The sequence below is a fragment of the Lichenostomus cassidix genome, chromosome 4A, assembly GCF_008360975.1.
Source record: "Lichenostomus cassidix isolate B80296 chromosome 4A, HeHo_3.0, whole genome shotgun sequence".
NCBI classification, from domain to species: domain Eukaryota; kingdom Metazoa; phylum Chordata; class Aves; order Passeriformes; family Meliphagidae; genus Lichenostomus; species Lichenostomus cassidix.
The window spans coordinates 10,681,979-10,697,648 of NC_139485.1; the positions used below are offsets into that span (position 1 = coordinate 10,681,979).

Below are 15,670 nucleotides of genomic sequence, written 5' to 3' on the forward strand. Positions count from 1 at the left end.
ACTTTTAGTTTGAAACCATGTACACCTAACATTCAGAAAGGAAATGTTGTAAGAAGGAACAGAAGGATGTATGTTTTGTTTCACAGCCTGTGATAATGTAATTCCAGAAAGAAGATGAACACGCTTCATAGGGTAATTAATGCAGTCTACAGTCCTCGTGGAAGTTACAGGACTGAGACGCAGTATGGATCAAAGCTGGAAGTTATTGATGAGTCCCCTACAAAGCAAATGGAACAGGAAGCTTTTGAACAGTTTGAAATCCAGGCTGATGGTTTATTTGAAGCTACAGGACACATTCTTGTACAGGTTTTAAAAGCTTTCTGGACCACAGCTATTCCGCTATCTTTAGACTGGTATGGATGGCTGTCAAAGAAGTCTCCTCTTAAATATGACAAGCACGTCTTACTATGCTTGGGATTTTTTAAATCCGAAAGCCAAGTCATCCTTTCCTACACAAACATCTGTGGGAGTGTAAAAGGCCTTCTTAATCCATAATTTTAATTTCAGTAGTTTTCTGCAGGGAGTGAGGAAGATAAAGGCACGTTCTACAATTATAAAACATGAAAGAGAGAAGTATGGGTGGTATTACTGAGATAGAAACCCTGCAACCAACTGCAATAAGCCAATGCTTAACAGTGGCAGTGGCATGTGCTTTCTAAAGTACATCTGACTTTAGAAAGATAAGCCAAGTTCTAGAGCCCACAGCCTGCTGTCTCTGGGCCATTGCTCACAGCTGCCCTGTCTTTGCTGCTGGGGAAAACTCATTCAGGCAAGGACTGAGGAATCCATCCTTTCTTGGCTCTTAGAGACATACATGTGGTCCCACAATGTTTAAATGAGACTTAAACCACCTTTCATGTTAAGGGAGTCCTTCCAAGGTAAACTCATAGGCCAAAGGAGTACCTCAGAATAGACTATTCCAGCACAAAGGGAGGGAACTACAATGACCATCCAGTCCAACTGCCTCAGCAACTCGGGGAACCTCAGCCTTAGCTTTTAAATATCCATAGCTAAAGCTTAGTCACTTAGCAAGAAATCAGGCAACAATTTAATGCAAAACTCAAGATCACATTTGTCTTACTGGAAGGCAGGAGTGGTTTGTTATTTTATTTTTTTATTTGAAATATTGCAGAGCTTTCTTATGATACATACACATTCATGGGTTTCCGGTAGCAGACTTTCAAAAAAAATTAGAGTTATGAATCATAATCAGAAATAAATGACTCTTACATCTATTAAGACAGTTATTTAAAAAATGTTTTGATGAATCATGCAAAAATGCTCACAAACAGCATTATACTTTTTCATAGATATATGCTTTGTTTTTCCTAAGTCTTACAAAAAGAGCTTGTGCTTTTAACACTTGAATTGAAAAAAAAATATTTACAGCAGACATCATAAATGCCACATTGAAGTTCGTAGAGGCAAAGTGGTGATGGTCCCCTGTTTTGCCATTCACAAAACACGCGGAGGGTTTCAGATCTCTTCCGAAAACTCCCAATTTAAAAGCGTTCAGTCTTGGATTTTCAGTACGCTCCTCTTCTCCAAATCATTCATTTCCTTCAGTATAAGGGCAACATTGTATCTCAGTTCTTGAAACTTTGCAACTGGCACCTGAAACAGAATATTCAGGTTAAAAACACAAGACATCTCAAGAACCTTGACTAGGGCATGCCTATGGATACGGAACATTCCAGTGTAAACTCAATCTCTCTTAAAACACTTTTTTTTCAGAATTAAGACAAAGGATTTGAGGTTAATGAAATTCAGTTAATTCAACTGAATCCACATGGAAAAGGAGAGTGGGATGTACCTATGTGGTACATTTTCTGTACTGTCTGATGAGAGAAAGGAAATACTCAAGGATGTAAACCGAGAGCTGCTTTGGTGAAGTAAAAGTCATGGACTGGAAAGAAAGACACTTAGAAGGTTGTGAAGCCTACAGAATTCTCAAGCAACAAATTGAAGACATTCTGCTCGTCCAAACTTGCATGAGAAAGGAATCAAGACTTGAGGCAAGAGAGTTGGCAGCAACCTCGAGCAAAGGGCACTGTCTGCATGTGGAAGGCAAAGGATTTTGGGTTAAACATAGAAAGCATTTTCTACTGTGCAGGAGACCCATGGGCTCTCCTTTACCATTTCAAGCCTGAGAAGCCAAATGGATGGAAATCTTATCTGTGAAGACAGAGACCCCCAGCTGAGCACAGGCACAGACTGGTGACACAGAGGGGTGGCACAGAGTGACATCAGTACAGTGCATAAACATGCTCACACGAGTGCCCAGTGCAATCTGGCTGGTCCCACACTCTCTGCACAGCACTGCTTAATTTGCTCCTTTGGCTGCACTGAAGACAGCAGTTCTTTTGGCAGAGACCCTTGTCATCCTTCTGCCCACTGTAGCACAGACATCAATTATGGGAGAGGAATCCAACATCTGATTTGCATTTTCCACATACATCAGAAATGCATAAAAAGGCACCGTGTCCTTTTCACTTTTGACATACATACAAGACTCAAAATGCTGCAATTCCCACTGCTTTTGAAAAAATCTTCAGTCAGAAGTCATACTGTAATTAAAATATCAAATGGAGACCAAAGAGTCTAACTTCTCCCTGTGCTATACATGTTTTAAAACTGTTCACAACAGAGTTACGTTCTGGACTTACCATCTTACATAAGCCCTGACAGTTAGCAGGACATTCTGAACATGTCCAAATAAAGGAAAACTGAAGAGCTGAAGACTATTTGTTTGCATATGGTACCTTGAACCAAAACATAGGTTTGTCCCAAAGAGCTACTAACTGTGGGAAGACCACTCATCAGATATAGAAATCCTGTTGTCAGTCACATTCTTGGAATTTAGATCCAAGCAGCAGCAACAGCAAAGAGCTGATTCAAAGAGAAGCATATTGTTTGCTATCAGATACCTGCACTCCTGTGTGCTCTGGATAAACACATCTCCACTGCAGAATAGCAAAGGGTCTTCTACGGACTCACAACAACAACAAAAAACCACCCTAAAATCAAACCAAAACAACCAGAAACAATGGCACCAAGACCAACATTTGACATTATATGCCAGGAAAGAGAGTGGCAAATCTAAACAGTCAAGAATATAAACTAGTTTTTATTCTCAAAGTGAAACTTACCCTGCTGTAAAGGGTTAACCTGAAGACCATGGCATCATTTAGGTTCCATGGAAGACCTCAAATACAGTGTATGAGCTGGACTGACCAGAGGGACAAATTTGATCTCCTGTGAAACTACACCCTCAACATTTTGCAATGTAGCACAGTATTTATGCCTCCCTCAACAGACGCTTTGTTGCAAAATATTTGAACAGTAAAATCAGTCCACCTCTTTCAACCCACAGGGCTTTGGTGCTCCTTCCAGACTACTACTAATGCGGGAACTGAAGCCAAAATCTGTACAGAGTTCAAATGTAACAATGCCTGCTGTGCACTGAATTCCTGTATGCACCACCATGTTATTTATAGAACAAATTGCATTCCTTTTCAAAGGTTAAAATTATGGAAGAGTTTATGCCATCTTCTGGCAAGCCTTTAGGCACAGTGTCATAAATACTGCCACTGACTAATCCTGAGGTAACAGGCAAAGAGGTTTTTTTTGCTTTCCAGCAGCCAGAACAGTTCTGAAGAAAAAGAATAAAACTACCTCTGCCACAGAAAAGAATGTTACCATTCTCTGCCAAATGCAGGAGGTTTAGAAGTGTATCATACATTACATAAACTACCTCAGTGATTTCCTGCCCTCAAGAGCCACCATCAGGTCTGAAGGTTAGAGTGCATAACAACCCCATAACTTTTAATCAAACCAGATATTACACAATAGTGCCTTCCAGCAATTAATATTCTTCTAATAAAATACAGGTCAGCAGAACATATGTAGGAACAAGGTGTGAAATAATTTTGATTGGTATTTCATTAAATATTTTATGTGGCTACACTGAACATGAAGGATTCCAAAGCAAACCAACCAATGCTAACACATAATTTACAAAGGCTTTAGTATTTTAAACAATAATTCAACTTTCTAAATAAAACTTCAAGTGGTTTTCTTTGTATTTATTATGGCAATCAGACTTACTTCAAAGCGATGAGCTGTCCCGTCTGAAAGCTTCATCATCATCAGAATGGATGGTTGAAGTGCACGGGCCAGTGAACTGAAATTATTTACATCATTAGTATTACAGCAGCAGAGATCAGTAGTGTGATGAGTACAGCATTGCACATTAACAATTTTAGCTGCTCATGCAAGCTTTACGCAGAATATGAGTAATTTCAGTCACAGAGTCTGGCTAGAAACTCATGAACATAAGAGTTCTGTCCAATTTACCTCAGTATTGAGGCTTAACATTTCATTAATAGTTTAGTAACTGGAAATTTAGGAACATCTTCATTTTTACATAATTGGTTTAGTGGAACTATGATAGAGATGAGAGCTGACCAAGTACTGCTAATAATAATGCACAGTGTTCTTATGCAGCTTATCATTTTGCATTAATCCTTTCCATCCCTTCATACATTCATCTGCTGCCTCATTTGGGGAATCAACCTCTTCCAGGCTTCATCCTAAATTTGTGTGTTATTTTATTTGATGACCCAAAGAAGGGAAATGAGTCATTCTTGTGCAGCTTCCATCAACTGATGTTGCCAAAGCCTGCTCAGGTACAGACAGGCACTACAGCCCAAAGCTGCCATACCTCCCTGCAGAGGCTGTTGCTGGATGATAAACAAGAAATCCCAGGGGGAAGGTTAACTGGAAACAAAAATAAAAGGAAGGAAGACTAAAAAAGAGTAATGCATTGCTCCTGTGTTGTTTGGAAAACAAATCATAGGATTTGCTTTCAGCTTGCAAGCACTGTGCCTCAGGGCGTTTATCTGGACATTTTGCTCTCTTATCAGTATAGATTCTTTTTCTACACAGTGATTGATACTTGTGTGGTGCTTACAGCACTGCTCATCAGAAAATCACCTGAACTAGTAGCTTGCAGCCATTCCAATTTTCTCTCAGGAGCCTTTTTTCTTGACTTCAGGAAGACAATCCCTGACTCCCCATGGGCTTCTCAACTCTAGCAGCAAAGAGACTGCACTCTCTCCTGGATACAGGTATTCAGACATGCACATGAAGTCACTCATGCTAACAATTTACACTACTAACAAAGGCTGGATCAACTAATTTCTTTCAACTTGGTCTGTCTTGGTTAGAACTAGACAGAGACCAAACAGCACAGACAATAGGTTTCTGTTTCCTTCTGGCTCTGGCCAAAGATCCATCCCCCAGCAGCCTCTGCTGTGGCAGATGGTAAGAAGCTATTCACTGCAGGCACAGGCAGGATGATCTCAAAGGCTTTTACTCCTGTTTTGTGAAAGAAACTAGGAGGTAGTTCAATGACCAGTTACATAACTATGGCAGTGTAAAGGTGCTGTCCTGAAACCTCTCTTTATAAAAGCAGAGTACAAGAGATGGAAAGTAATTCAACATGTGCAACAAATGGTGTGCTGGAGAAGCTGAATAGATGAATTCCCTCTCCTGTTCCAGTGAAACTGAGATCTTGCCTAGCTGCATAGACTCAATCTGACTAACTTATGCCATCATCATCAGGACCTGTGGATTTGTATCAGCTCCATTAAGTTTTAAAATGAGAGACTCAAACTTAGAATGAAATGTTACCAGTAGTAAAGCATGCATACACTGACTTCTACACTGTTCAGAAAATTCCACCTGTCTCTTACTGTTTAATGCTACATGCCAATTCCTAATAGCAAGGCACATTTTAACCCCGCTAACATCTTTAAGCAGCCCCAAGAGATCACTTTAACCTTAGGTAATTCCAGGGATGTGCATGACTCTCTTTTGTACCTTGTGGATATAGCTACGTCCACTCTCCACTTGAAGTCCTGGATAGTTGGTAGCCGACTTCTTTGTATCAGAGCTGTGCCTTCTGAAGTGGGACGCCTGAGGAGTGAAGCAGAAACAGGAGACTGGAATGTAAATTCATAAAAGAAGAAACAATGTAAAGAGCAAATAGGATTTCTTAGAACAAACCTGTTCATAACTTGTTTCTCTCCTACATCTGTTCTAACTTAGAGAGGTCTGAACAAGTGGAGATTTTGTGGATTTAAGACAGCTGTGTTCAGACTATCCCCTTTTTCTATGCTTAACTAGGGTTCATGTTGAAAAAAGAGACCAAGTGACTGTGTAATTCCAGTAAACTGATGTCACTATAAGGTTTAGTAAGAGTCATTGTAGTGGCTGGCATACTTACTATTTCAATTAAATGCAACTGTGAGGCATAGAAAGATACCTGCAAATGCATCTTTACCTTCATGCAAATCCAACAGGAACAAGCAAGCAGAGACAAGACAAATGACTTAGGCAAAATAGTTGCATAAAGTCACTGTCCTTCTTCAGCAAAAAGCATCTAGTATTGGCAAACACCAGTGTTTTAACTTAGTAATATTAGAGTGTATTGAATGTATTTTGTGGCATACTTAAACCCCATAGTCGTTCTTGTTAATCCAACAAAATTTACAAACGTTAAGATCCTTACATAAGGCTCACTGCCAACCTCAGCACAACCTTCAAGATTTTTGTCTAGTCCAATGTGTAAGAAGCCAAGCATTTCATTTGTTACTCTTATTGCCGGAAAAATTAGGCTGATTAAGCCCTCGTTTACCCTGTGAGGAAATACAGTTAACAGCAATTAAACTTCAGATGGTTGACAATCTTTAAAATTTTAACAGCATCCTAAGTTCTGGATAACTAAACAAACCAAATCTGATACAAACACATAATAACCACTCATTTTTAGATATATATGCAAAAATAATTTCAGATTGAGGTCACTGAGCTGGTCCATTCAGGAGCTGGACTTCTGGACTTTGTGTTACTTTTTTTTTTTTTTTTTGCTAAGCATCCCATGTCCCTGAAAGTTATTTACGGTACATTTCAAGGCTACTCCAGTACTCCTACTAAGGGCAGGATAAGAAACATTACATCCTTTATCCATGGTGCTAGACATAATCTAATTACAGACTTTACATCAGAAAGGAATCCTCTCTGAATGAATCAAGCACTGTAGGAATGGCAGTCCAACATCCCTACTTCGATTCTTGTGTGCAAGTTAGCTGGTGCCTTTGGAAAATGCCCAGAAAGATTAATGATCTGATAAGGTACACAGCACTGACAGGCTGAGATTCTCCAATATTCCTGCATTTTGCAAAGGTGATATAAGAAAGAATTTATCCCTTTGTTGGGGGGGGGGGGTAGTGTCAGAAGTGACACACACTCCTAATGGTGTGGTGAAGGAATGAGAAAAGAAAGTAGATCAGCTGGTTCTTACTCACTGTCAGCTCCTGGATAGGAAGTAGGTCACCACAGCTGGGTGCAACCATGAGGAGCTGGAGCCCAGAACAGTCATTAGCAGGATTAAACAATAAGAACAGGCCTTTCCCTCAGTGGAGAGCTGCTGCCAGAGTATTGCTTTATTTGGATACCCCCTAAAAATAGCCACAGTGCTACCGTTTCCTTAAGACATGCTAACTCCCATCAATGGAAGTCAGTCCATTCAGTGCAGCACCAGCACTCTGGGGGAAGAAAGGAGTTTTAAAACCAGAAAGATGCTCTACTTAGCAGTGGTGGGAAAGGTCAGAAATGGTGACCTCCCAAACAGACAGGAAGCTTCTGAATATTGTTGAGATGGCATTTCTGAGGCCAAACATGAAGCTTTATTTCTGTTCAGGACTGCACTTCTGAACCATTCTCCCAGGAAGAGTCACAGCTTTTATAGCTTAGTTTAAGCTTCTGTCAGGACCTTCCCAGCTTGGACAAGATGACAACTGGAACTGCAAGAATCCTGTAAAGATGACAGAATGTACATAGCAGCCAACATGAATACAGAAATTACACAGGCTGCTAATCAAGCCATTGATTTCTAAGAGGAATAGCAAAATGGAGCAGAAAAGACTCAATGAATCTTACATCCAAAACCTATAGCCTATAATTACATTTTGTAAACATTCTGTGCCAGCAGCTGCAATTTACTGTCAGCACATTGTGCAGAAGGCAGAAGTCAGAACAAATAAAGGACCATGGATCAGGTAGAGAGAATCCTAGAGACCATCCAAGTTACGGAGGAAAGTATGATACACCTGGTGACAAGAACATCACCTGCCAAAGGATGCAACAGAAGAGCACTCAAAAATGAAAGAGCAGAGAATCTGGAGCAGCAGCTGATCTAACAACATCAAAACTAAAGATAAGTTCTGGATGGTTCCCTATGCACATAGCAAGACATGCCTAGCAGGCCACTGAACAGGAAGGCTGAACAAACTGGTATGTGTGAAATGCTGGCAAATGGCACACAGAATGCATCTTCCTGGTAGAAACTCCTCTGTTAGAAAAAAAAAGCAGTGCATTTATTACAAACATTCAGAGAATGGGAAGTTAGTGTTATCCTTTCCCTTAAAAAAGAGTTTTAATATCATGTAGTTATTTGATGGTGTTGTTAGCGTGGAAAACACATAATCACTGGATGATTATATGCAGGTGCTTTATTGAGAGCTTGGAAGCCAGGGGTAAAGATGAACCCAAATCTGACTTCAACATGGATTTGAAGCAAATACATTTTATACCCTTTCCTTACATAACTGTTGTATAATCATATGTTAATCATCAACTTAATATTGTTTCATTGTTTTCCCCCAAGCATGACTTTAAGCCCCCTCTTCCCGCAATATTTCTGATTTATTATATTTATATTTATTTAAATCATGTGCAAATCCACATGATTTAGCTAAGACAATTCCTAATATTTTCTAAACAATCATCGTGTTCAATGTCACCAGGTACTTGTACAGTTAGATACTCAGGTGCAGATTCACATGATTTAACATTTGCAGTAAATACAATACTCGCTCCCATTCCCAGGGCCTACTTTAGCTACCTCGATTTTAGAAACATTTTAACCCTATGTTATCAGTGTCAATGTGACAAGTTTTTCTTTCAGTCTACATAGCTTGATGGAACTGTGGGAACACAGAAATACAAATGCCAAATACTTCAGAGCTGTTGTTTAGTGAACAGTATTCCAAAAATAGGATAAGATGCCAGGAAAAGTCTTAAAAATGGATTTTTCTGGGTTATCTAGCTCATACTGAATTTTTGATCACATGCTAATGCATCTCTTACCATCACAATCATATATATTTACAACTCAATATGCATATGTATGATTCAGTGTTACATTTAAGATTGTAGAAGCAGATCTGTCTAAAAATCAAATCTGAGGTGTTCTTCTCTAGTCTCAAAACACAGAGCAAGATTACACTGGATAATCACAGCTTTCAAAATGAGAAAAAGCTAAATTTTCCAGCATCGTGATTTCACAGTAGAAAACAGACAATCATGGATGCTTCAAATTGCAGCTAAATTTATCTTCTTTCTCTCCTGCAAACAATATTTCCACTTTGCAACCATGAATTTTGCATTCTTAACACCTATAATTCAAACAGAAGAGCAAAGAAAAGATGATAAGACTGAATGTATTTTTACTCCAAGAACCTTTAGCTGTAAGCCAAGATCTTAATCAAGGAAATGAAAAATATTTTTAACTTTGGTAGCAGCACTCAGACCCTTGAGGGTAACTGAAATACCACAACTATGATTATCAAGATTCCATGCAGAGAATCTGGAGCAGCATTGGGTTAGTGATGCTATGTACTGAGTGACCTCAAGTTTCAAGAATGAAAACTGGAATCACAGTGTATCCTGAGTTGGAAGGGACCCACAATGATCATCAAAGTCCAACTTCTGTCCCTGCAAAAGTTTTGCATATTCAAAATGTTCAAGAAACTTCTAGATGTGGAATAGGCTAAATACGGTTGAGCAGAGAACCATCTAGAAAAATGGAATCCTAAGAATGGACAAAAGAGACAAGCTGTTTAAAAAGCTCTTAGTTTAGAACTTCCTTGAACTTCCTCTAGAGCTACTCAGGAATGTTGCTTAAAATGTGAATTATAGCAGGCAGAGCACTTGATATCCAATATGTATTGTCATCAAGTCACCCAGTCTGAATTCCCAACTGAAATGTACATTAAGACTTGATGAAATGTTACCTGAGGAAGCTGCCATGAACCAGAGCAGGTCGAAGGCTTATGCAGCTTGCCTCTGACCAAAGCAAGTCTTTCACTTTTGCTCAAACTCACAGTGATAATGATGGCAAAAATGCTTAATTCTGCACTGCATTTTTCATCTGTAGGTATTGATCCACCTCACAGTCTATAGAACATTATAAAAACCGATGAACACAGGAAAACTGAAAATTGGCAAGAAAGCTACTTAATGCACATATCGCCACGCATGATGAACATCATCCTGTGCTGAATCAAAATAACAGGACAAGTCTTGTTCTCGTTAATTTGGAAAATATTGCTGTTCCTTCAATAAGCCAGGGATTTGTGTCAGCAGAGCTCTGTGCAGCCCTGCTGCCTGCACAGTGAAGACACTAACCTGTTACCAAAGACTACACTGGAAAAGTCCACAATGAAATCTTCAGGTATTCTGAAAAAAAATAACAAGACAAAATGTTACCTTTTTTGGTAACCACAGTTATATGGCCCTATCTGAAAAAACCTTAAATCTATTATAGAACACAAAAGACATGTCAACATTTTCCATCTTCCATTGCTTAAAATTGCCATCAGCTCTTACGTAAACACTTCAGTATTGATTCAGTCAGGGCTCTCAAAAGAACAGCCTAGGTTTATATACCAAGAACCTTAAAAACTGTACTACATCTTCCTGTCCTACCTAGTATGGCAACTACTAAAAAAAGTGAGTTTCAAAAGAACCCAGTATTTGCTTAACTTCTCTCAGTAAAGTCAAGAAAAATTTTACTGATAGCTTTGACAGTGTAAAAGGCAGGCCAGCAATGCATGCTTTCAAAAATCCCAAACCTACAAGTTTCATTTCACTTTCACCTCAAGTCTAATGAAGACAGAAGGAATTGTCCCCCCAAATTCAGACACCCTTGTAGCCAAGACTCCTTACAAAAGGAGCATACATGGTTGAATAGACTAACACACTCCATCTACCCTACACCTCTCCACTCCACCATTCCTCCAACAGTGCTGCTGCCTTACAAACAAGCTGCTGTTGATTTTCAGTTCAATAGATCAGGCTGTGAATTGCAAAGACCACAGAGCAAACACTATCCATTCAGCTGCCTCTGCCACAGGGACAGTAACCTCCTACAGAGAGAGACAGGTTGGACAAGTGGGAGAACTGTGCTGCCACAGTTAAATCCAGCACTCACCATGAATCAGTGCCCTGAGACATTACTCACTAGTGGCTTGAGGCACACAGCAGTGTATCGAAGAAAAATCAAAGCAAACAAGGAAGTTACCTGTCCTAAAGAGCTTACAGTGTCTAATGACAGGAGAAAAAACAACTCATCAACTCACACAGTGGGCAGATGAAACACCAGTTGCTACAGCTTGAATTTGTAAAGGAGGAAGTGGGGTTAAACCACATTTTTAAATGGTGCTTGGATGAGAAGGAATTCATTTTACCAAGCACTAGAACAGTGCTTTTTTGGCTGCATGACTCTGTCTTTCAGAAGAGACAAGACTATTTCTGCAAACATTACTTATACTTTCCATGCAAGTATATAATTTAACCCATCCTGACAATGACTGGATATCCTGTCTGTGTAGTGGAATAGCTGGAGACAGGGGACTGTAATATGATTATTATATCTAGCACAATATTTGCTTGACTGAAGAGCAAATGTTACTAAAAAGAAGCATTAACACTACCTTTGATGTGTTATTTTTGTTATGCAGTCAATGATTTTGCTGAAAATTCTGTTCCTGGCTCATGCAGGACACACGAAGCCAGTCACACATGACACAGATAAGACAGAACATGGCACAGCTCAGCCTGAACTACAGATGGCAATCAGTTTGCAATGGAACATTCTGAGGAAGGGACTCAAAGGGCAAGAAATGTGAGGATGTCTCAATCCCATGTTATTGGCCTGAGTCATAAAGTTATTTAATAACCTGCAAGGGGAGGGAAAAAAGCTCCACCCACATCTTAGAGTGAATTTATTCCTACTGGCTGAGCTGCTCAGGCTAAGAAATAGGGAATATAGGACTGCAAATCTTTTAAACCAGTAATATTGATCTAGTAATCAAAAGTGGGCACATCTCCCAGCCTCTCTCTTCATTAAAACTAGAAGCAAAGATCAGGTACCTCACCAGAAGATTGAGAATTATGAGATTTTGTATGGGTAGAATCAGCTCAAGCAGCACATTAAACACTCAAGTTTGCAAGCAACACAAGTGCAGTTACCTGAACTATTTCTGCTAGATCAATCATATTAATCAGAACAAAATAATAAAAATATTTATCCAGATATAAAAGATATTAAAAAAATCATCCAGACTGAAAAGTGTCTGAGTAAAATGTATGAATAAACAATTAAGTGAGAAAAAAACCCCCAAATACAGCTATAAGCGTGTAAGGCATTGAACTGTGGTCAAGTGACAAGGACAAGGACCTGGGAGTCTGCATTTCTAGACACAGCCAGCCTGGCCAGTGACTTCTGACACTCCCATACCAACTTTTTCCCCTGCTCAGAAAAGGAATATTCATCCACCCGCAGAGAACTTGGCATGGAGCTTTAGTGCTCTTCGTTATTCTGTAATTAAACTTGACGCATTCTGTGTGCACCTCAAAAAACACCAGCTCCCACTGGGTCAAAAGCAATTCATCAGTTTCTTGCTGACCTACTTTAACCTGGGTGTGAACTCCATGTTGTGGCAGAGGCAGCAGCTTGCATTTGAGCTCACAAGGCAAAAGGCAGGCCGAACTTCAGCACTGAGCTGTGGACAAAACCATATGAACTTGCAACGCACCATTCATTGTGGCCCAAATGACACCTTTCATTGATTACACCCTGATTACATGTTTAAATCTGCAGTTTTAGTTTGCCTGAAGTTGCTTATAAAGTAAATTATGCTTATGACTTAACTGCTTATGAGGAGAAAGCCAAGGTACAGGTTAATGGACAAATACGGATGAAAAAAGACAGAATTAGAAATGCATCTATTTCTCCTAGGTAGCAACCAGAATGTTAAAGAAATGTGGGGATTTAGTGTTTTAAAATAATTAAGCCTTGGTGCAGAGGTTCCTCTACAGAGGAAAACACCAACTGTTGTTACTCTCTCATTGCTACTGAATATAGCAATAGGGGAAAACCTAAAAATAATATTAGCAACTGATATCTAGCTTTTAGGATATGATCCCTTTGGAGATCCTCATGGAAGACTGATACAGACTTTGGCAAAGGCTGTAAGAAAGGCTATAATTTCTTGGATAACAGGCAGAAGAAATCATAGCTGAACATGGTGGTGGGGTTTCATGAACATTATATCATTGACCTTTCAAAGAAGAAAAGAAGTAGGGCAGTTCCTTAGCTTCTGAAGTGTCTTACCAAACATGCTAAAAAATATTGCAGGGCAAGGTGGGGAAGGCAGAGGGAAGGTCATTCATATTTGCATAACCTACATTACAGATTAAATTAGACCATTCTCCCCAGCATGTGAAATAAACTGCTCATGCTCAGTGCTAAATCTTACACAACACCTGTTTTTTCCCTCTGTTTTTATGTGATGTTTGGCAACAGATGCATTATGTCTTATTTATATGTAATTTTTATACCAACTTTTTTGAGTTAAAAAGTTGATTTGGGGAAGAAGTTACATAAAAGCTATGAAAAACACAAATTAAAAGAACCAGTGTCAACAGGCATACCTGAGCTCCTTCAGGTCTTCCTTAAAAACCTAGAAAGACAAGGAAGGTGAAATTTTATATGATATAGCCTTAAATGATAATTTCTTACCTAGTGAATCAATAGTGGTTACTTGTTTGCTATCTCTTCCTAAAAATTTCAGTCTTGAGTGCCAGTAGTTTTGAAATGGTGGAGGACATATTGAAAAGAATTTTCAGAAGTGTTTAATCAATCCCATTTTTATGTGCAGCTTCCCACCCTGGCAAATGAGATTTAGATGGTGACTGGTGTCTGATGCAGCTTTTACCTTATCAGGGTTCCAAGTACTCCCAGAACTTACCTCTTGTTTGAAAGTTGATAAGGGGAGTCTCAGTGCTTCTCGGAGGAGGGTGTACATGCCAGAAATGAGGAAAGCAAGTTGCTCTTCTGAAAGATTAGCACTTTCTGCAATCAGCTTGACAGATTCCCTGCAGTCTTTTCCTTCCAGTGCATTAACAGTGACTGTGAATAAGAAAGCAAAGTAAGATCCTTAATGTACTCAACTGTGCAGCTCTTGATTTTGATGGTCAAAGGTGCCTTGAGAAAATTCTCACCACAGGGAGAAGCCTCACAGACAAAAGTAAATCAATTATTGAGACAGTGTAGCTAGCAGAGCCTGTGATAACAGTAGCTGGATAACCCTCAAATAATGCTATATACAGTTTTACGTTATGAACTGAGTGGGCATATGAGCCTGCATCTCATTTTTTACATTATTTATTGTTTAGTAATAGAGTAACAGCAACAGCCTCGAAAAACGAACTTGGTGCAATTGCCAGGGCAATTTAGATATATGGCTCTGGGACACAGGGATGAGAGAGGAATGGCTTTAACAGCACTCAGCTGAGTTTGGGGGCCATCCATAGCTGCAGAACTGCGTTCCTCATTATCACGGATTTTACAGAATTGTAGAATAAAGCCAAGCAAGCCCCTCATTGCATTTAAAACTCAGCTCGAGCTTCCTGTCGGGAAAGGCAATGGGAAGTGCCCCAGGAAGTGGCAGCCCTGCAGCCCCTCAGCTGTCACAGAATGTTCTGAGTTGTAAGGGACACATCAAGGCCAACTCAGCCCTGCACAGGACACCCCAAGAACCCCACCATGTGCCCGAGAGCGTTGTCCCAACACCCGCTGAGCTCTGTCAGACTGGAGCTGCGACCACTTTCCTGGGGAGGTGTTCCAGTGCCCAACCACCCTCTAGGGGAAGAATCTTTTCCTGATACCTAACATAAAGCGCCCTGACACAGCACCATGCTGTTCCCTCGTGTCCTGTCACTGGTCACCGGAGAGGACATCAGTGTCTGTCTCTCCGCAGCCCCTAGCGAGGAAGGTGTAACCAGCCATGAGGTCTCCCGTCAGTCTCCTCCAGGCTGAACTAACCAAGTGACCTCAGGCCGTACGGCTTCCCTTCTAGGCCTTTCACCATCTTCGCTGCTCTCCTTTGGAAAGTCTCTAATAGCTGTCCTCGCCCTCCCGAGAGGACCCACGGCTTCCCCGGGGAGCGCGGCTGCTGCCAGCGCCTCTGGCCGGGAACCCCCAGCGTCCCGGCGCGGGGGGAGCGGGGCCTTCCGCGCCGGGACAGCTCCCCGCGGGCCCCGCACGGGCCCTACCTTTGAGGAGCCGCCGGAAGGTCTCCTTGCCCACGTCCTGCACGCCCCGGGCCATGGCCTCCACCTCGGCCGGCACCCGCGGGCCCAGGAAGCCGCGGCCGCCGCCGCCCTCGCCGAGCCCCAGTCCCGCGCCGGCCGCCATGGCCGCGCCGCCCGCCCGCCGCGCGCCCTCCCCGCGGCAGGGGGCGCTGTGCGGGCGCGGCGC

General features: G+C 40.9%; 1 protein-coding gene across 2 annotated transcripts; it reads right to left on the reverse strand.

The window, feature by feature from the left end:
* Positions 1-1,071: 1,071 nt before the first annotated feature.
* COMMD5 (COMM domain containing 5) lies at positions 1,072-15,644 on the reverse strand. Of its 2 annotated transcripts, XM_085060494.1 has the most exons (7): positions 15,466-15,641; positions 14,160-14,320; positions 13,843-13,871; positions 10,534-10,584; positions 5,884-5,979; positions 4,108-4,183; positions 1,072-1,614 (listed from the first exon to the last, which is right to left on the reverse strand). In XM_085060494.1, exons 1-7 carry the CDS (start codon positions 15,605-15,607, stop codon positions 1,513-1,515), a joined length of 657 nt encoding a protein of 218 aa, XP_084916620.1. In that variant the 5' UTR covers positions 15,608-15,641; the 3' UTR covers positions 1,072-1,512. The 2 variants fall into 2 exon arrangements, with proteins under 2 accessions (XP_084916620.1, XP_084916621.1); XM_085060495.1 differs by lacking the exon at positions 10,534-10,584 and having other exon boundaries at positions 15,466-15,644.
* Between the last annotated feature and the right edge of the window lie 26 nt (positions 15,645-15,670).